Raw genomic sequence first — 22763 nt, 5'->3', positions numbered from 1 at the left:
TTTGGTGTTACAAAGTACTGAATACTCTTTGACACATTTTGCTGTTGGCAGATGCTTCTGTGTGCACTGTGTTTTGATGTTGTAAATGGTGCATTTTCTTTGCAACTAAAGTTTTCTTTTGGTTTTATGTTTTATTGCTGCAGTATTATTCTGGAGTAATGGGATAAAGTAAAATTCTTTGTTAGAATATCAGTTCTTACCACTCAAAATTACAAAATTTTAACTGAAAACTAAAACAATGAAAATTTCCCAGAATTCTAAAAAAATACCCTGACTTAAAACAATTGCTTAAAATTCGGCCAAGCTAAAAAACGTTTTCCAACAAGAATTTAATTATTATTGTATCTACACGTTACCTATTTTTAATTATTCAGCCTGGAAGAAGACCCCCTTTGGTCATTTTCACTATTAATGGTAATCTTCCAACTTGAAGAGTAAGTGATAATCAATTGGGGGATAAGCCTGGATTGTATGGTAGATGCTGAAACATTTTCATGAAGGAGGATGACTCCTCTAGTTAGCACTTTGCATCGCTTATTTTCATTAGTGCGGCAAGTGTCTGACAGTAGGCCGAAGCATTTATGGTCTTACCCTTTGGCATACAATCATTGTTTTGCTTTTTTTGGTTTCACGGGGGATTGTGACTGATGCCATTCCATTGATTTGCCATTTGTTTCTGGTGTTAAATGTCTCATCACAAGTGGCAATGTGATTCAAAAATTCATCAGCATCCTTTTCATAGCGACTGAGAAATGTCAATGCAGCTACAATTCATTTGGTTTGGTGTTCACCTGGCAAAATTCAAGGGACCCACCTGGCACACACTTTTTATAGCCCAGATCTGCACCGACAGTCTCTTGCATACAGTTCTTAAAAACGTTTAGAAAGCACGAGTGCAGTCCATTAATTGTGAAATGACTATCATATTGGATTTTTGTTTTAATTCTCCCGTTGAGTCCACCAGTCACCAATGTGGATCAGCCTGGGTGATCTTTGCCATGAACATTCTTTTCTCCGCCATTAAACACAATACACCACTTCCAAACTGACATCTCATCACATTACCATAAACCTCATTTATTTGCCTATAAATTTAGATGGGTTGGACTTTTTGCCCATTTAAAAAAAAACTGATAATACAACACACTTCACACTCTGTGGAATCATCAATTCTGCAACACATTTTTAAGTTGCACTATGGAGTAAGCAACTGTATTGGATCATAGCTGCCACCAAATTAAATCAGATGAGTACCAAGGTCAGTGCTCGGTGGCGGTGGCATTGGCAGTGGGGGTGGGGTGGCCATGGTCACGTGTCAAAACAAAACTTTCTTTACATTCTGAATGAGCCTCATATTAAGCAGTGTCAAAAAATCTGGAAACATTCCCTATGCCAAGAGATATAGCTTTCTTTCTAAATTAAAATTTAGAAGTGTTTTACATTTATTGTGTGTTAAGACTAAATAAAAAATTTATAGAAATGATCAGGTGCATTCGTGGAATGATTAATATTTTAGATTCTGAAGTAGTGAACGGTAGTCACTCTTTGAGGAGCAAAGTGGTTTCCAAAGACTATTTCTGCAGCCCTGACGTGTTACTTTATTACTATACCTAATAACTCTACTACTTCCGAGATCAAAATGTTTTATACCCACTTTTATTTCTACTGTTTACTTTCTTCTGTTCCTGGTGAAGAGAAGACCTGCTTCTGATAATGTAAAATATGTCACTTCTAAACAATCTGTATTCATGCTAGCTGTGGCCCATTTGATTGCCTGCACAACTAGACAGCAAATTTTCTTTTTCACCTAACTGGAAATACACTGAAGGTCTTATACACCCAAAGCCTCACCCAGTCATCAATTATTTTCTCCAGGTCGAATGGGAATGGCAGCTTCTCCTTAAGTTCCGAGAATTCATGCTCCAGATATTCTCGCATAAGCGAAAGGTGAAGCAAGTAGAAAGTTGTCTCTTCGGGTGCCACAATCCTCTTCTGCTGGTTCCTTCGCCCAAATTTCACCTGGAAAATAAAAACTGACGTGTAGCTGTATGCAACTCACTACCGAAACAGATTCTTGTATCGTACTGCTTTAGCCACAGTGTTATTACCAAACAGAAAACGAAAGACAGAAAAGTCTGTCAATAGATATACAAAATTTACTGGGCAGCATTTACCACTTGTTCACTGATGACACTATTGTCTGCAGGAATACGTCGTTAGTAAGTAACTATCAGTTAACTTGTCACAATTTCAACTAGTATAGTCAATGGCAGCTTGGATAAGTATTACGAACAATGAATGGCATACTGAAGACCTCAGTTCACTTGGAGAAACCTGGGAAAGTATTACGAAGTCATGTATAAGCTATTCTGGAAAACTACTCATTGTTCAGCGTCCCATCAAGCCAAGCAGAATTAATACTATGAAGGTAGAGAACTGGAGAACGACTACTGTGTGGCAGCTTGCTGTGTATGTTCATAGGCAACAAGCTGTACATCATCATTATTAGCCTTTTTGTACAAAAACAATTCTGTTGAATTTTAAGAATAAGACTATGCACAACACAATTAGAAGGACTGTATAAAATGTAGCAACAACAGTCTAATGAAAAATGGAAAGACCAATCAATGGAAAATCCAGGATGGAATAATGACAAGATTACGAAAAGGACAATATTATGAAAAGAGTAGTCTTTCCTTCTTATCCCATCCACTAAGTCTCCCCTGACCCAGGTTCTGGGTGAGTTTTCTGAACTGTACCCCTTTCCCTGAACCCTCCAGTCATTTTCATTCACTCCTCTTCCTCCCACTTCAATTCTTCTGCCAGAAGGAGGAGCCACTGGCTCTGAAAGCTTGAAAAAGTTAAACCTTTTTGTATGTGTGTTCTGCTGCCGCTGCTTGGCGAGTAGATTTTTTTTAATTTAACAATTTATATTATATTATCAGCGTTTTGCCTCTTTAAAAAAAAAAAAAAAGAAGACCTTCTGCCCAAAAGCTTGAGTGTTCAGTACTCTTTTTTGTTGTGACTGTCTGCAACTCAACATCTCTGCTATGTGGTGAGTAGCAATCTACCCTTATCACTGTCAAGAAAGGGAAAGAATTTGTTATCTTACAGTTGTATCAGAGTGCACCAGAGCTCTACACTAAGCTGATTCAAGTCATGTCATGTGATAGTGATATGCACATATACAGATGGTGGTAGTATTGCATACACAGCACATAGGCGGAGCTGTAATTTGTTCTCAGGTGTTTAATGTGGAACGGTTTCCAACGTGATTACGGTCACACAACGGGAATAACAGACTTTGAGCGTGGAATGGTAGTTGGAGCTACACGCATGAGACACTCTGGAAATCATTAGTGAATCCAATACTCCAAGATCCACAGTGTCAAAAGTGAGCCAAAAATACCACATTTCATTTCAGGAACTACCTCTCACCACGGACAATTTAGTGGCCAACAGCCTTCACTTAATGACTGAGAGCAGCAGCATTTGTAAAGAGCCGTCAGTGCTAACAGACAAGTAACGCTGCATGAAATAAGTGCAGAAATTAATGTGGGACGTATAACAAATGTGCAGTGAAATTTGGCATTAATGGGCTATGGCAGCAGATGACTGACATGTGTGCCTTTGCTGATAGCACATCGCCTGCAGTGCCTCTCTTGGGCTCGCAATGGCATTGGTTGGATCTTGTCTAACAGGAAAAGTGTGACCTGGTCAGATGACTCCCAATTTCACTTGGTAAGAGCTGATGGCATGGTGCACACCCCAAAAAACTACCGAACCAAGTTATCAACAAGGCACTGTGCAAGCTGGTGGCGGCTCAATAATGGTGTGGGCTGTGCTTACACAGAATGGACTCTGTCCTCTAGTCCTACTAAACCGATTCCTGTCTGGAAATGGTTATATTCAGCTACTTTAAGACCTTGTGCAGCTACTCAGGACTTCATGTGCCCAAACAACAACGTCACGTCCCTGGGCCACAACTGTTCGCGACCGGTTAGAAGAACATTCAGTCAATTTCAGCAAATGATTTGGCCAGCCAGGTCGCCCAATATGAATTCCATCAAACATTGAGGTCAGTTCGTGCACAAAATCCTGCACCGGCAACAATTTTGCAATTACAGATGGCTATAGAGGCAGCAGGGCTCAATATTTCTGCAAGGGGCTTCTGGCGACTTGTTGAGCTCGTGCCATGTCTCGTTGCTGCAATATGCTGGGCAAAATGAGGTCCGACATGATATTAGGGGTAGCTCACAAATTTTGCACGTCAGTGTATTGGGACACCACTCTGCTTGAAAACTTGAGTACGAATTGCCACTACAGTTCTATAGCAATAGTAATCCACATTTCTGGCATACTGTTCATATACAGAGCGGTCCCAAAAAATGTATCCACTGTTTAAAAGTCCATAACTGGCCAATTATTGGACGTAGTTGTCTCATCTTTGGTAGTGTAATAGTTTGTAGTTACGGCAATTGCCACACAAGCGTTGTTTTGTTTTGTCAGATGACAGTCGCCAGATAGTCAGTGTTTTGTTCTTAGTTGCACCTAGTTACTCGAGTAAACATGGCTGGCGCAAGGCTTACATTCGATGAAAGGAAGTCAGTTTTGAAGTGGTATTTTAAGTACGAAAACATTAATGAAGTTCAACGGCAATGGCAAATGAGTATCAAACAGAGCCACCGACACTAACGATTTGTCGCATTCGAGACAAATTTGAAGCCGAAGGCTGTGTTGCAGATGTACATAAACACCAATCTGGACGACCTGTAACAGTAACAATTCCAGCTAACTCCCATCGTGTGTTACAACAATTCACTCGCTCACCACAGAAGTGTGTGAGACAGTGTGCCATTGAAACTGGAGCGAGTTGCTCGAGTGTTCCGCAAATTTTGAAGACAGCAAAGTGGAAGTGCTACATCCCACAATTGCTACATGCAATGAACGAGGACAACCCAGATCGTAGAATGGAGTACTGCGAGTCGTTTACTAACATGCTGCGCAACGATGAAGAGTTTGCGGAGATGATTGTGTGGTCTGATGAGGCACAGTTCAAACTCAACGATACAGTGAATCACCACAATTGCAGCTACTGGGCCGCCGAATATCCGAACTTCTATGTAGACAAAGCCGTGAATTTTCCAGGAGTAAATGTGTGGTGTGGATTGTCTTACCAGGGCTTCACAGGGCCATTCTTTTTTGACGGCACAGTTACCGGTGAGGTGTACCTTCAGAAGCTTCAGACATCCATTTTACCTGCCATCCGGGACTTGTATGGAGACAGAAGAGTTTACGTTCAACAAGATGGTGCCTCAGCCCACTACCAAAATCGTGTTACGGCATATCTCGATGAAAATCTACCAGGAAGATGGATAGGCCATAGAGGTGCTGTGGAGTATCCACCACATTCCCCAGACCTAACTCCTCTGGACTTTTACCTGTGGGGAACACTAAAGGACGTCATTTATCGACAAAAGCCACACACATTGGATGAACTTCGAGAATCCATTGTACATTCATGTGCAAATATCCATGTGAACACGTTGCAGTCAGTAGCTCGTCCTGCAGTTCGGCGGCATTGTTTGTGTGTGGATGTTAATGGTGACCATTTCGAACATGTACAGTGATATCTTTAAGTTAGACTTTAAGCTACACTTTCACAAAAAATGAGACAACTCCATCAATTAGTTTGCAAGTTATGGACTTTTAAACAGCAGATACATTTTTTTGGGCCCCTCTGTATAATGATGGAGCCTTTTTGTGTCATCTCAGTTGCAAGGACATGCACCATGATGCCAGTGATAGTGACAGTCTTGTATTTTAGATAACTGGGTAGCCATACTACTATTACAAAATGTTTTACTTCTCTTTCTTCTAGTTGTAAAGCTAAATATGGCCTAATTCACCCAAAATTGGTCACAACACTTACATAAAAATGTTATCCTGACAGTTTTGTTTGTAAAATATCATAGACTTGCTAGCAAACTAGTTCTCAGCTTCACAAGCCATCACAAGTGACAATGGCCTAAGCAGCTGAAAACTGGCATCAGACCAAATAAATATTGTAAAACACCAGGACAGTGTTTCCTTTTTTACATTAAAAATCTTGCTTTATAATTTGTATTCTTTATTAATACTTTTACGAATAAGCAACTAAAATAACTCCGATTTTATACTATACATCAAGCAGATTTCCACCTCGACATAGATACCTCTTCGCGGAGGAGGGAGAAGTGTGGCTCATGGCTGCAGAGCCCCAGCATGATGAGGTCGGCGTCCAGCCCATACAGGCAGTGCCGCGTGTTGGGGTCATGGTCCGGCCGCGACCGCGCGTACCTGATGTAGTCCATTATCTTGTGCTCCCCTTCACCCGGGGTCTGAAATCAGAGAATGTACATCCCAACATAAAATTGTTAATGTAATTCCAAGGTTATATGAAAGATGTGTCATACTTACAATATTAAGCTTTACCAGGATGGCTACTCGAACTTGGGGAAAGAAAAATGTCCCTGAATTCCAGGTGTGAGGAGGGAGATGATGGCAAGAAGCTCCTGATAAATTAATGGTAAGCAGGGCAGGGGCAACATACCACAATAATGGCTTTTCTTTCCTTCCAGCTGAGCTATATACCAGCCACAAGCAGTAGTTTAACTGCAGTTTTGAAGCATCTATAATTCATACGGAATGATATTCATATAATTAGCACTCTGAGATATTAAGTATTTTTAAATGCGTGATTTACCAGACTCGATGAAATTCAGTTTGAATACCAGGTCAAAAACTCAGAATTTTATGAAGTTCCTAAAATTCCCCTGAGATTTTAACGATTTTTCCAGGTAAAATGTAAGTCCTTGAGAATTCAAAGTTTTCCAGGAGAATCACCGCCCTGTTTACTGAATTCACCATTGACACTCTTGTAAACCGAATTCTTTTATGTACTTTTCAAGTCAGACAAATGACATCATAACCAGTTTTGACTTCATGGCCAGTCACCATCAGATAATATGTTTAATAAGAAACAAGGAATTTGCAAGGAAGAACAAAGAGCAACAATACGATTTCTTTGGATAGAAGGAGTGAAAGAGGCTGACATTCATCACAGACTGCTAGCAGAGTACAGGGACAGTACACAGCCACAGTCAGGCATTTTTGGGTGGATCGAAAAGTTCAAAAGTGGCCAGACAAACGTGATGCACAGACAGGAAGCAGGGCGCCTATCAATGTTCACAATAGCTGACAAAATGGAGCAAGCTCAATAGATGTTCGGACGAAATCTGGATACAATGGCGTAGTGTTGCATTGAACACGAGTCATGTTTCTGCCTATACCATTCATATATGATGAACCTGATTTCCACAAAGTTTGTTCACGATGAGTGCCACGACAGCTCACTAAAGAACACAAACTCAAACATCTCGAATTTTGCCAACACTTGCTCAACTGTTACAACAGTGAAGGCAAGTCATTTTTGGAAGGAACAGTGACCTGTGATGAAATGTGGGCCCGTTACTATGAGCCAGAATCAAAGTGCCAGAGTATGGAGTGGAAGCACCCCAAATCACCAGTGAAGAAATATCCATGTTTGCGGCATCTGTGGGAAAGGTGGTGCTAACTGTGTTTTGGAATGCTACAGGGCCTATACTGGAAGACTACATAGAGAATGGGAAAACCATAACAAAGACTAAAACTGTGCATTGTGGAATAACAAACTTAAACCAGCAATATGCAGCAAACACCGAGATCTTTTGTCACAGAAAGCAGTGCTGTTGCACAGCAAAGCTCATCCTCACATGGCTCACCTCACCCTTGAAATCATCCAGAAATTGGGTTTCGGGCTGCTGGAACATCCTACTTACAGTCCAGATCTTGTACCAGCAGACTTTCATTCGTTTGGGCCACTAAAAGATGCTCTGTCAAGTCATCAATTCTCCAGAGACACAGACATGCAAGAATCAGTGCATCAGTGGCTTTGCAACCAACCAAAAACCTTCTTCTTGGCACGAATACACAAGCTAGTGGAGCACTGGACTAAATGCATTTCAAAGAAGGGGGACTATAATGAAAAATAATATGTAAATAAAACAGTATTTTCAAAGTAAAGCGCTTTCATGAAAAGTCTGGATAATTTTTAGCTTATCCTTGCACCATCTATTTTGTAATGCATGTATGAAGAAAAGCTGCACATATGGTCACAGGTTCATTTGGCCGATGAGAGAGAAAGAGTTACAGAGATGCTGAAAAAATTGGTCTGGTAGATGCTTCGTGATGGACACAAAATATCCCTTGAAAGCATACTTAGTAAGTTGTAAGAACCAGCTTGAGTGAGCAATCCCTAAATATTACTCCTGTATGTATCACAAAGGCAAAATTAAACTAGTTATAGCATGCACAGAGGTGTTCCAGCAGTCATTCTCCTCATACTCAATACACAAAAGAACATAATAAGGCCTAATAACTAGTACAACGTGAAGTAAACTATGTCATGCACTTAACAATAGTTTGAAAAGTATAGAAGTAGATTTAATGCTAAATGTTACTTCTAGAAATAAATATTTTTATCTTTATGACAGTTTGCTATTGCATTTTCAGGAAACTAAAGAAGATTCTGTCCTCTCCACCTCATAAAACAGCATTCTTGGAGGGAATGGATATGCTGCAATGACATTCTCACCTCGTGACCAGACAGTATGACAGTGACGTTCTGCCACAGCCTGTCAGTGGACACCTTGTATGTGATGAAGTACTTGAGCTGCTGGTGTAGGCGGTCCATGAAGCACGTACCAGGGGTGATGCAGTTCGAATCAAACCGTGCCTCCGAAGGCAGCTTTTCACCCCTCTCGCGGGCGTTGCGCTCCAGAATTTCTGCCTCTTTGGCTGAACGAAATCTGTATACAAAGGCAAGTTGATTTAACACACTCCACTGTGCACAAAGAGACAATAGAAATACGCTGAACACAAGAGGAACACCTATCTTCTAGGTTGTTAACGCACACTAAGTGCAGCAGAACATATTGGACTCTGTCAAGTGCTGTTCCAAATTCATAGAGAAAATACATAAGTAGGCCTGTACAATGTGAGGCCACACACCGTCAGGTGGCTTGAGGAGTATGGATGCAGATGTAGATATTACCAAGATCTCACCCTTTCTTTTTGTTACAATGACTTAATATTCATTATACGAACTGGCCTAACTGCTGCAAATTTATGTTTGTAGAAATTTTTACAAAGATAAAGAAAATCTGTTTATCACCATCTTACTGTCAACTTCGTAGTGGAATTTCCTGAAAGACTAGAAGTTTAAGGAATACACACAAAGCGCAGAGTATCATCAACAAACCTATCAATTCAGACACCTACCTGAACACTATTACTGATCTTTGAACAGATGTTGTGTGTGCGCCCCCCCCTCCCCCCCCCCCCCCCCCCCCACACACACACACACACACCTATTTCTATTTTCCTTTTTCTTTAATTGGTAGTATTATCTTTTTTGCTCAATAATTTCCCCTGTTACTTCTCTCTCTCTCTCTCTCTCTCTCTCTCTCTCTCTCTCTCTCTCTCTCAGCCCTCCTGTCTGATTTCTCCCCACCTTCCAGTAAGGTCATTATACTTCTAATTTCTCTCCCCCACTTGATTTTACTTCTCACTCCATCCATCTATTATTTTTGTACCGACACAGTGCTTAACAACATGCAGGTCACCCCAGAACCCAATATGAAAGGGAACCCACATATTGAGAAGGTGGAACGAAACAAAGATGAAGCATATTGTATCACTACTATAAAAACTTGTAAAGCTGACAGCTATATACCATACTGAGCAATGCACTTGTCAGTGATGTTCAACCAGTAAGAATACTTTCTTATATATGAGACCAGGCAGTCATAAAGGCTGCTTATTTTGCTTACTTGCACTTCATTATACCATATGGAATTGCTTCCTGGGGTCCACTACAGATACTTTTCAGTAAATCGACAGCAACAACTGAAATATGCCCAAGATAAAGATTGTGTAGCCAAATGCAGTATTAAGTCACCATTTAGTGACATGAATATTTTGATTCACTACCAGTCAGAAGCGTGCCAATGAGGCAACATTGTGTGATAATAGGTTACTTATTTAAACAACAACAACAGCAACAGCAACATGAGTGACGAAGACAGCAGGAGAATGCCTGGCTCACATCTGCTGATACATGGTCCCCAGTTACAATACAGGACAGTTTTGCACAACAACCACATCTTGGGGCAGGAAGTGACAGCAACACTGTGAAGTTCAAACTCGTCAAAGATGAAAAAAATGATAACAGTGACACGTGTTGTGCAGAAATTGACCTTGCAGGGAAACTTCACAGGGACAAATTCTTCTGTCATTCCTGGAGGATGAACATGACTACAGAAACCACTGGACTGATAATGTGGAAGAAAACAAGTCTAGAAAACACTGAAGCTAACCACTGAGGAAAAGCCAATGGTTTTCTGTCTGAACACGAGGCTCTTCTAGACAGGAGTGCGAAAGAGAAAACGTGCCATACAGTTGTCACCAAAGAAGATGGTCCCCTGCACGAGGGGTTCTTCCGAGCCAATCATTGCTTCAATGCATAATAATTACCAATCAACAGTGTTCCTTGATGGCTTATGAAATTGCCACACACACTTGTTGCCATTCTGACAACTGAGCCACATGAGATGCCAGAGTCTACACAACACTAGGGCTCCCTCTGTTGCTGCTGCAATTCGTGCTCCAGAACACAGCTAAACTATCTGTGTCCAGCAAAACTGTGGCACAATTGTTCCTTCAATTTCTGTCATGCTCAACCAAATTCTGCATCTTCTTCTGATGACAGGTTTGTCACGTAGCAGCTTTTACCAGGCTGCCAGTGTTCATAGATACTTTTCCATTGCCAACCCAAGTAACACATTGTGTGTCAATATCTCTAACTATGCTACAGCTCTGGAAGCTAGCAATCAAATCTATGCCCTCGATCTGGAATGTACTGGCAGTTACTCCTGCTGAGGAATCGTCAAGTGACATTAAACTGGCGACTGAGGCACGGGGGTAGATGATCGAGATATTAACGAAGCATGGGCTCTGCATTACTCACACTGATGGGGAGGGAGGGGGCAGTACTGTCAAAGACTTTTGAGAAGAGATTTACAACTACAGCCAGTCCTGTGACCTGAAAGACACCAGTTACTCATTCACTGCAGCTGAGACAGGGCGTACTTCATCTCGTGTGAACAGTTATTTTTGTGGTGATGAACATACTGAAGTCATTTTTTTCACTTTCCTGCGGGCAGCACAATACGCTTCAGACACGGTGTGGCACCACTCCACGGATTGCCATTTAGCTTCTGGTTCAAAGTGATGAACCCACGTTTCACAGCCTGTGACGATGTTCAACAAAAAAATTGTCACAATCAGCCTTGTAATGTGCAAGCAATTCTGCACATATGGTCCTTTGTTGTTGTTTATGGTCTTGTGTTAGGCACCAAGAAACTCAGCAGCCACAAACCTTTGAGTACCCAATTGGTGGACAAATGTGTCAGCACTACCAACACAGATGTCCAGTTGAGCAGTGAGGTGTGCGACTGATTTGTCAATCACTTTGAATGAGACTGTCTGCATGTTCCAACATTGCAGGAGTCACAGCTGCATTCAGCTGACCGGGACACGGGAGATCAGACAGGTCCGAGTGATCCCGTTGCGATGATGACAAATGCCTTGCTGTGCTTTTGTTCACTGCTACATCTCCGTAGACATTCTGCAAGCATCTATGAATATCTACAATGCTCCATCGAAAGAAACTCAATGACACCTCTCTGCTTGGAACACACCTCTGTTACAGACAACATTTTGAAGGCTATGTGTAGTGCCACTACCTATCGGAACTTCATGAAACTATAGGGGCTTAAGCAGGAATATTTTTCAATGTCACTCAAGAAATTCCAGTTCTTCCGACCGAATTGGCTGAGAGAAAGAATGTGTTGCATTATTTATGGAATGTCGCTCATTCACGTGTGGAAAGAGCGAGACATCTATCATATTGGTACTACATGGATAGCCTTATGTGACAGCTTATCTGTTCAGCATGCATAGCAGTCTTCCTGTTGCGTGCATGTGACTTGACTCTCCTCTGCATGGCGAGTAGCAATCCTCCCTCTTCATAATACTGCTGTTAGAAACTACAGATACTTGAGGCTATTGGATTCCCATCACGAAAGCAGGGACCAATGTCGTAATTCTTGTAAACCTGCACCAAATATCGACAGACCAATGTGGTCTTTAATATGTTTCAGTTGACAACTGTACATTTTCAGCTGATCAGTAATGCTTTTGCAAAGATTGATTTGGTCTCAATCTGTAAAAAATGTTTCACCCATAAACACTACCATGTCACTTTGCAGTTTTTGTACACACCCTACAGAAAACTGTGTTCAATTTTGAAAGCCCGTCAAAAGCCGTTGGTAGAGCAAAATGTGGAGGATGAAATGGGTTTGCACAATTTGCAACACACACCTTTGGCTGATCCCATTTGCACATTCCAAGCTGCTTCACAGTGCCATGTGGATAGCATGTTACTGCTGCGACAACGTTAGTTGCATTTATCTCATCAGTTGCTGTTCTTTCTTGTTGGTATATTTTATTCTTCTTTCTTCTTTGAAACTTCATACAATGTTTGAAAGGGCTGATTCTACATCTACATCCATACTCCGCAAGCCACCTGACGGTGTGTGGCGGAGGATACCTTGAGTACCTCTATCGGTTCTCCCTTCTATTCCAGTCTCGTATTGTTCGTGGAAAGAAGGATTGTCGGTATGCCTCTGTGTGGGCTCTAATCTCTCTGATTTTATCCTCATGGTCTCTTTGCGAGATATACGTAGGAGGGAGCAATATACTGCTTGACTCCTCCGTGAAGGTATGTTCTCGAAACTTCAACAAAAGCCCGTACCGAGCTACTGAGCATCTCTCCTGCAGAGTCTTCCACTGGAGTTTATCTATCATCTCCGTAACGCTTTCGCGATTACTAAATGATCCTGTAACGAAGCGCGCTGCTCTCCGTTGGATCTTCTCAATCTCTTCTATCAACCGTATCTGGTACGGGTCCCACACTGCTGAGCAGTATTCAAGCAGCGGGCGAACAAGTGTACTGTAACCTACTTCCTTTGTTTTTGGATTGCATTTCCTTAGGATTCTTCCAGTGAATCTCAGTGTGGCACCTGCTTTACCAACGATCAACTTTATATAATCATTCCATTTTAAATCACTCCTAATGTGTACTCCCAGATAATTTATGGAATTAACTGCTTCCAGTTGTTGACCTGCTATACCGTAGAGTTGTTGACCTGCTATACTGTAGCTAAATGATAAGGGGCTGATTGTGAGAGTTTGGTACAATCAGTATACTTTCCTGCACACAACAGCTATGCTGCAACAACTTGATGATATTTGCCAAAAATGAAAACCATACACCCTTTCCTGACTGGCATATTCATTGTGAGTCACAAAATAGCTTCTTTAGTAAGTTTTTGAGTTGCTACAACAATAAAGCACAGCCTGACAGGCTTCAAGCATACAAGTAAACAGATGAACCGTGCTTAATCACACATCTGATTGCATTTGGTACAGTAGGGTAAACATTATGGGACATACTCTTCTTACAGCGGGACAGCTTGCAACTATTTGATCCAGTTCCACATGTCATGTCCCTGATGTCTTCTTCCAAAGACTATTTCAATGCTCCAGAAAAAAAAAAAAAAAAAACTACACAGTCCATTTACAAAAACAGTTGGCGTCATAAATAGGCAGACATAAATTTTTCAAATAACTTTTGTACGTCACAAAATTCACCACACTTTCCGCATAATTTAGCGAAAACTGCAGCTCGATATGTTTACAAGTTATGCATTTTGCTTAGCTGCCTCACCCTATACTGTGTTAACTCCTGAGATTGGCCAGCTGACATCAGTACTATGACAAGTTCTCCTGTAATTCATGCAAACAGTGTTGTCCTCATGCTGAAGATGTATCAGTGTCATATGTGGCCATAATTAATACATTAAAAACACCCTGAACTTTTTAAAAAGAGCTTGTAGCTAACCATTTGCACTATCCACTGTGAGGGTTAAGAACTGGGCTGAATTACGTTCAGACACTAGGGGTGAAAAAGTTTGTGTCCTCACCAGCTATAAACAACAGAATGTGTTTACAATTAAAGTTGCTACCATTTTAATGATGAGTATATGACACAAAATATGTTATTTGTAGGAAGATGATATCCTCTACTCTCTCAAATATTTGTTATACATTTCATTATTTCTTTGAGCACTCTTTGGACAGCACTATGTCACAACAGCTATTTCATTACAATTACAGGACAATATGCCAGAACTGGTGCCACCTTACACCACCAACCTGTTCAGTAAGTCACTCTGACAAATTTATTAATGCGCAACTTCCTGTGAGGAACTTCTGTGGTCATACAGAACACCAGATTTCTACAACATGTGTGGTTACCAGGAGCGAGTTCTTGCAATATGTGTCTGTACAAATTCACTTAAGCCCTTTACACCAAAGCAAACATGCAACAGCGAATGAGAATTCTCTCTGGTTTACACGCTTAGTGCATGGCATTCAGCCATGTGCGGGTCGCATTCGCAAGTATTCCCCTGTGATCTGTTGGGCGTCTGTTTTAAAGCAAACTATCAAAGGAAGTTCTTGTCCTCTCCATTTCAATGCTTGCTTCAATGGCAGACACAGTGCGCTTGTTTTCCTGCAGTGTGCTGTGTTGTTTTTTTTTTTCCATGTGAACTATTGTTGGAGTTGTTTATTGTAAGTGTTTTTGTGGTGAAACAGTGCTTCTGTAGACAGAAGAATACAGATCCCGCAGGTGATTGTGGAATCCTAAAGAACCAAAGTGGAAACACACTGAAAAAATAAAATTAAAAAATAATAAATAAATGAAAATGCTTGGTGAGAAATTGCTGAAGTGCTGGCAGTGCCAACAGGTGAAGTTAAGGACAAAATTAACTCACTACTATCTTCTCTTAGGTATGAAAGGCCTAAACAACATACAGCATTGGGAATGGGTGGGGTCGAAAAATGTAATTCCAAATGGTTTGCCTTCAAACTGCTGTGATACAATATACTCTTTCTCCCTCTCCACATCTACAGATCCTGCGTAAGTGACAGATAATGTGGTCCACAAGCTTTCTGGTATCATCAATGTCCTGATTTTTTTTTTATCTGCTTTAAGAGAAATGAATGTCATTGAAATAAACAGACAGCTTAGGTTAATGTAAAACAAGAATACACATAAGACCTTATCGTTCCAGTGGTTTACATTCAAGGTATCTGTCTTAATGTCACAATTTTAGAAAATTTAAATACAGGAACAGAATAAATGAAAATTTTTTTCCCTGTTTCTTGTACATTTTTACATTACATCACTCATTTTTAATGACTGTATTTCCCTTGCATTTACCTTTATAAAACTGCGGGTGTTTCACATAAGGCACTACATACTTCAGGAATTATTTGGAAAACAGATGTGGTTGATATACCACATAGATATTTGAGCTAAGAAATGCAGGGTTAGTGCTGGCCTGTCTTCTACTGATATGGATCATCAATAATTTGTGCCCATTGGTTCAGTTGCAGTTATAAGAAGATGAAAATTGTCCACCGACATGTGGGTGAAGTTTTGGAATAAAGCAAGTGATGGTTGCAGCTGCAAATCACTAATCAGAGCCCAACCACCGCTTCTTTCATGCCTGTGCAAAAATTCAGACACTCATATTTTTATGTGTGTCTGCCATTTTGCTTCCACATCCATCAGTGTGCTCATTATACACAATAAACCTAGTTGTATGTTCCTTTTCTCTATCAAGATGTGCTAAATATAGGTTAAGCATATTTATAGGAACAATGTTTTAGCACCAAAAACCAAAACACGTTGAATGCTTTTTCTTCCGTTTACTCTAGTGCAAATCCGTATTTGCAGGTACAAGTCAATGAAGGTATGTGAAAGCAAACCCCGTGTGTATCGGTTGTGAATGTGCATTCACTCGTGTTCGCTTGAGTGTAAAGGTGGGCTTTACACGGTGACCCATGGGTCTGCATTTCAAATCAGACCCCCGTTTGATGTGAGCGATACCTACAGCTGCAGCAAATGACAACCAAGTAATTCCACTTGTTATTAGTCCTCTCCTATTTTCCAGCATTTTCTACCTTGTAACATTCCTTAAAATGTAATAACTAGACAAACCTTCGTCCACGCTGCTGGTTCATCTTTGCTCTAGGGGCTACACCATCCACAGCTAAGAAGAATAGTTTCTTTGGTTTGATCATACGAAACAATACCTAGAACAACAGAAAAACAGAATTAAGTACAATAAATTCAATATAAAAACACATATTATTATCTGAAGCAGTACATACTTTTTGCATAATGGTAAGGTAGTTTTCTTTTCGACTAAAAACATTTCAATACGACTTTCATATGTTCTGCAATGAAAAGTGGGTTGTTTTCTCATTCAAAAAGCAAACTAATGCTCCAGCTGTACGTGCGGAACTGGTTAACAACACAGCCCTGGGAATTTTATGAGAGAGCCATTCACAGCCTTGCGTCACAATGGGGCATGTGTCTCAACAGCCAGGGTCAATACTTCTAACTTATAGGTAGTGGTTTCTGTAATTATGCCTCCGACTCATTTCTTTTCAAACGCCCCTTATACAAGTAGGAGAGGAACTGCTAAATTGCGTGCAATATAATGATCTTTTTCCTCCTGACGTAGAAATTTGAACGGAGGAAGGGGGATGGAATGAGTGTCCGCCAATCTGATGAGAAAATAAAAGTGCTAAAATACGAGTACATTACACAATCTGTTCCCCCCACCCCCACTGGTGTCACAACTGACATGGCAATGGTGACTTACCACTTGATAAATTGGTCAAAAAGTGAGAAATATATCAAACAATTAGGCACTATAACAACCCACATTAAACATTTTGTACCTACTTTATATTTTCCAAATTTTCACTAAACTATACGTCTCAGGTGTTAAATCTAACACCCTGGTAGCCATTGTTATATGTTTCAGTGGAAATATTGACACATATCATAACCCGCACTTTAGCTACATGCAATACCATACTGGAACACCTTTCTTTAATTTCCAGTCAATGGTATTTACGTGAGAAATAGTATTAACCTCTTGTCAGTATCAGGCTGAATGTCAATTTTGACTACATGTAACACATTGTGGAGTTTGTCAGCTCCATACATCACTCATCGGGAACCACACATCCTGAAGCCCATTTCTCTTCTGGTTGGACTATATCAGCAAGATGAAGCTTAGTATTCTACACTGCAATGCTATCTGTTACGGCTGCAACTTCCTTCTATACTGAACATAAGTAGACGAAGGAAACATAAAAGTATCTTTACAGCTGGATATACTTCCAAAAAATGAGGTGAGATATTATTAAACTTCTTGCCATGAGTAAGTCTAGGCATTACAACAAGAATAAACATTCTGCCTGCTAAGTTGTAACATTTTCAGTAAAAAATAAAAGAAAATAAACAATTCTCTGCTACAATGTATTATTAAAATATCCACAATTGATGTAATACTTAATAGTTTTGCAAAAACTCACTCTGGGAGAATCAACTACCTTCTCGATGTGGCCTATATTGTCTGCATGAAGCTAACATGCAGAAATTCTGTGAAAATACTGAACTTGCTGGTAGCACTCAGCTGATTTGTCTCACGACATCATCAAAAAGGCAGATTCATCAAAAACCAGCTAGCATAAAATATGCACCCTAACAACAATTTTAGTTATTTTTATAAAATCACATTTGTTGGGTTTGGTTGGCTGGGTGATTAAAGGGACCAGCTTACTAGGTTATCAGTCCCTTTTTCATTAAACAAACAGGTCTACATGAGTGCACATCAGAGATGGCCTAGCTCGCAAGACCCAGGGGAAGAAAATTTCCACGGTCTACCAAAGGTCAACAAAAGCTAGACAAGGGACACAATAGAAGAAGAAGAGGATATAGGAAGAAAGGCAGGCAAGGTACCCTACCTAGAGAGCACTCAGAAGCACCTAAAAACAGAATACGCCCACCACCAGTTACCAGAGGTGGCCCCACTCAGAAACTGCCTAGGAAAGACTAGCAACAAAGATTGTGCAAGACCACAAGAGAGGGGAAGGAAGGAAAAGTAAAAGGTGGCAGCAGAGTGTTCTGCCAACCCCTCAATGGGCTAATAGGTAAAGTAGCTCTCCCTTAGAGAAAGGGGTAAAAGCCCTCTTCACGAATAAAATGTAAAACTAAGTTAGCCACGGAGGCATCGCCTCCTAACACCAAGAGCAGTGAGTCAGGGAGATCGAGTGTACACCACAGGGCGGCTAGGTTGGGACAGTCTAACAAAACGTGCACCACCATCAAACAGGAACCACAACAACAGAACCATGGGTATTCGCGATTAAGGAGATGACCAAGAGTCAGCCAAGTATGGATGATGCAGAGCCGGCAGAGTCATTGTGAAAGGCCGGCATAGGGGATCCCAATAGCTTCATAGTCTCCTTTATCACCCATAGTTTGTTTGGTGAAGTCAGAATGACCATTCCATATCCAGAACTGTAAAAAATGATGGGGTAATGACGATCAGAGGTCTGCTTCTGGAAATATCAATCTCAAGAGTCAGCTTAGTGGTAGCCATTTAGGTGAATTTATCAGCGAGTTCATTCCCTGTGATCTCAATGTGGCTCAAGATCCAGACAAAGGTCACTGGGCATCCACACTGTTCAAGGGCATATGAGGCATACTGGATAGCCAAGACCAAAGAATGGCAAGGGTAACACTGGTCAAGAGCTTGCAAACTGCTCAAGGATTCACTGTGGCTGACAAAAGACTCACCGGTGGAGGAACGAGTATGCTCAAGAGCACGAGAGAGGCAACCATCTCCACAGTGGAAACACTACAGCCCTCCAGCAAGGAGCTCAGTTCAGTATGTCCCGCATGAGTATATGCAGGGCCACATGATCAGCAACCATCGAGCCATCAGTATAAACTACTTCTGAAACTCAGGATGCACCAAGGATGGAGAAAAATTGATGGTGGGGGGGCCTCGGGCTGAACTGAGTCTTTCGGACCCTGTGATAGGTCAACACAAAGCTGTGGCCAAGGGATGCACCATGGAGGTGTACAGGAGTGGGCCTGGAGGACGTGTTGCAGAGGAATCAACTGGTATACAGAGAGGGAGGGCTGGATGCGGATTGCGATCATAATCCCTGATCTGGATTGCAGTTGTGGGAGATGGATTTCCATGTTTGGAGAGAGGAGATGGTAGTTCAGATGCTTACGGAATGTGTACAGCATACTTGACAAGCTTTTGTTGTTGCCTGATCGACAATGGAGGGACCGCGACCTCCACAAGTAAGTTGTTCACAGGGCTAGTTTGAAAGGCTCCTGTCACAAGTTGAACCCCACAGTTGTGTATCAGACCAATTATCCGCAATGCTGAGGGTGATGCTGAACCGTATGCCAGACTCTAACAATGAAGTCAGAACTGTATCAGGGCATTGTAAAGCTGCAGAAGGGTAGTGCAATCTGCACCCCATCCGATGTTACTCGGACAGCGAAATGTATTAAGGTGCAGCCAGCACTTTCGCTTAAGCTGGCGAAGATGGAGAATCAACATCAACCGGGCATTGAAGACCAGTCATAAAAAGCAATAAGTCTCCACCACACTGAGCAGTTGGTCATCAAAGTAAAGGTTAGGTTGTGGGTGAATGGTATGATGTTGACGGAACTGCATGGCACAATTCTTGGTGACTGAAAACTGAAAGCCTTGAGTGAGGGACCATGGCGGCACCTTTCATATGGCACCTTTCAGTTGATGTTCAGTGATACCCACACTAAAGGAGCAATAGTAAAGGCAAAAGTCGTCAGTATATAAGGAGAGTAATGCTGAGGACCCCACAACAGCTGCTAAACTGTTGTTGGCTACTAGAAAGAGAGGGACACTCAGTAGAAAGCCCTGCAGGCCTCATTCTCTTGGATACGGGAAGGGGGGGGGGGGGGAGGGTTTACTGTGGGAAGCACCAACTCGAACCCAGAAAGTACAGTGTGATAAGAAGTCCTAGAAGGCAGACTCTAGATAAACCAGATTATCAGTAGCTGAACAGCCTGGGACGGAGCCAGAAAACCTTGAGGTTCAAGGAGCCAACACAGTCGCTGGCGCATCAGCTGTGCAAGCAACTTGCAGAGAACATTGGTGTGGCTAATTTGGCCATAACAGTTCACCTATAGAGAGTGCTTATCCCGTTTCAGTACTGGGATGATGATGCTTTCTTATGACTGCGATGGAAACCTGCCCTCGCTCCAGATGCAATTAAAGATGGCAAGGATATGACACTGACAATCCACCGATAAGTATTTGATCAGTTGGTTGTGGATGCGATCTGACCGTGGGGCTGTGTCAAGGGAGTGGGCTAGGACACTAACGAATTCCCATTCACAGAATGGAGCATTATGCGGCTCCAGGTGGCATGCAGTAAAAGATAACTGCTTTTGCTCCACCCACTGTTATAGGACATGAAAGGCATGTTAATAATTCTCAGACGCTGTGGCTCAAGAATACTGCAGGGCAAAATGTTCGGTGACAGAGTCTGGGTCCACGTAGACATTGCTATTCAAGGTAGTATCACATATACTTGCAGGTGTCTGGTCTCTGCAGAGACATCTGATCTTTGCCCAAACCTATGAAGGAGAGATACGTGATTTGCACTTCTGCAGTTTTATTATGTGTTGGCCCAGGGGCATGAAGCCACTTAAAGGCAGTGGGGTGCTCCATTGATAGATGCTGCTTATGGTATTTGAGAACCCGCCTACAATCTCTAATGGCCTCTGCGATTTCTGATTACTATTAATGTAATATCTTCTGTCAGGAAGGAATAGAAGATCACCAATTCAGCTGCAGAAAGGATGGCTGTAGCTATATTCTGGGCTCCCTAGTTGATATCTCCATCCGGTGGGGAGCCTTAGTCAGCACTGTTGAGAGCCCATATAGGTAGGCGTTACCACCTTCAGATCTCAATGGACAGTTTAACAAGAATAAAGATTATTACTAGCGATCTTGGCAAAGGAGTTTATCTTCTCTAACCTCCGCAAATTATCGAAAAACTGAACAAAAATTATTGCAGAAAAGCAAGAAAACACTTGACTGTGTCGATACGTAATGTATGACAGAATGATGCACTTTGCATCACATATTGACTACAACACAATATGTCACCAAAGAAGGTCTGTCAGAAATCACATGATGTAAAAATGGTATCACATTTCTTTAAAATGCACAGAAAACGAAGCAATACATAATGTGCACCCTAAAACTATATGCACCAGTGGAAATCGAGGGGACAAAAACTGTAAATTTGCACCTACAAAACAACTGGAACATGTGTGAAACAAACATTGGTAGTAAATATAAAAGCCTACTGGTTTCTTTAAGATTTATCCAAATCCAATAACATCTGTTATTAACAGTTAATATGCGCAGCTACGAACAGAAGTTGTACAGCAAAGGAACACCACAAAAAAGTAGGTAGAAATGTTTGATGATTTACATGCGATTGCACAATCTACAATAATAAAAACATTGATTATAAAAGGTAAACCAGAGTCACGATATAGAACAATAAACAGAAACTTACCTCGATATAATGGAATATATCTTTAAATATTTTCTCTTCTGTAATCCGAAAATGAGGATCAAAGTCATTTGGGTGTGAGCATGTGTGAATGATTCCATTCATGTCAAGATATAAGTTGTCAAAATCTGGTATCTGCAAAACAGAGGCAAATATATGCAAAACAAAATAATGTCACTAGGAGTGCCAAAGTATTAAGTTCAACTAAAACAAAACATCGACAAGTTATGATTGAAATTCAATACTTTCTGTTATTAACAGAAAATAAATGTCCGTTCACCGATACGAATAACACTCCGAAGAAGAAAATTTCAATTTGTCAGTGCACTACGCGAATAAATACATTATTTACAAATTTCTGATAACCTAAACAACGTAACGAAAACACATTACATTTCTTATAAATTATGATCCTACCTGGTATTCCTTCACAATTTCGCTTAGACAAGGGTATCTTTCACTAATCCATCTAAAAAACTTAGGGACACCCATTTTTTTCTACTAAAATTTAAAACGCTACAACACCACAATATCAGCTGCTTACACAACTGTTTATATTCCACATTTTCAACGATTCACTGTAAGAGCAAGATAGCCAACATTAGCTGAATCAACGGTTATTTGAATGACGTTTGTTTCAACAACGAGTTTGTTTTCGCGGCCATCCGCAGCAATCACAGAAATATTCGTTTTGTAAGTAAAAACCGTCTTTTTCTCTCTGCAATGTATTTTATTTGTTTCAGATGCGACTCGCCTTTTACTTTAAGACATTTTCAGTGGAATTTTGGTTGGCTCTGCGCTTACTCTGAGCAGGCCACATGCTGGTGGTCGCACTATAACTTCACTTACGAAGTATAAGGAAAATATGCTTGTGTTTTGTAAGTGAAGTTACAGTGCACCCTCTAGTCTAGCATGTGACCAGATGAGAGGAAATGCAGATGCCAGCTAAAACAATCGAATAACTATTCCACTGAAGATGACTTCAAGTAAAAGGCGAAACGCGTCTGAAACAAATGCAATACATTTCAGCAAGAAAAAGG

The 22763-nt window shown here is 41.0% G+C and overlaps 1 protein-coding gene across 1 annotated transcript in view; it reads right to left on the bottom strand.

Annotated features, from left to right (window-relative positions):
- LOC124718790 (5'-3' exoribonuclease 1) overlaps positions 1-22304 on the bottom strand; it is a 181578-nt gene extending 159274 nt beyond the window's left edge. Inside the window, exons 1-6 of the mRNA XM_047244397.1 lie at positions 22141-22304; positions 21727-21858; positions 16271-16365; positions 8675-8888; positions 6216-6380; positions 1852-2019 (exon numbers count right to left, since the gene is read on the bottom strand). Coding sequence (XP_047100353.1) covers positions 1852-2019; positions 6216-6380; positions 8675-8888; positions 16271-16365; positions 21727-21858; positions 22141-22215 — 849 coding nt within the window. The 5' untranslated portion in view covers positions 22216-22304. The remainder of the gene's footprint in view (positions 1-1851; positions 2020-6215; positions 6381-8674; positions 8889-16270; positions 16366-21726; positions 21859-22140) is intronic.
- Positions 22305-22763: the final 459 nt, after the last annotated feature.

The sequence above is a fragment of the Schistocerca piceifrons genome, chromosome 10, assembly GCF_021461385.2.
Source record: "Schistocerca piceifrons isolate TAMUIC-IGC-003096 chromosome 10, iqSchPice1.1, whole genome shotgun sequence".
Lineage (NCBI taxonomy): Eukaryota > Metazoa > Arthropoda > Insecta > Orthoptera > Acrididae > Schistocerca > Schistocerca piceifrons.
The sequence above is the reverse complement of the archived record's forward strand: the minus strand, read 5'-3'. Positions and strand labels throughout refer to the sequence as shown.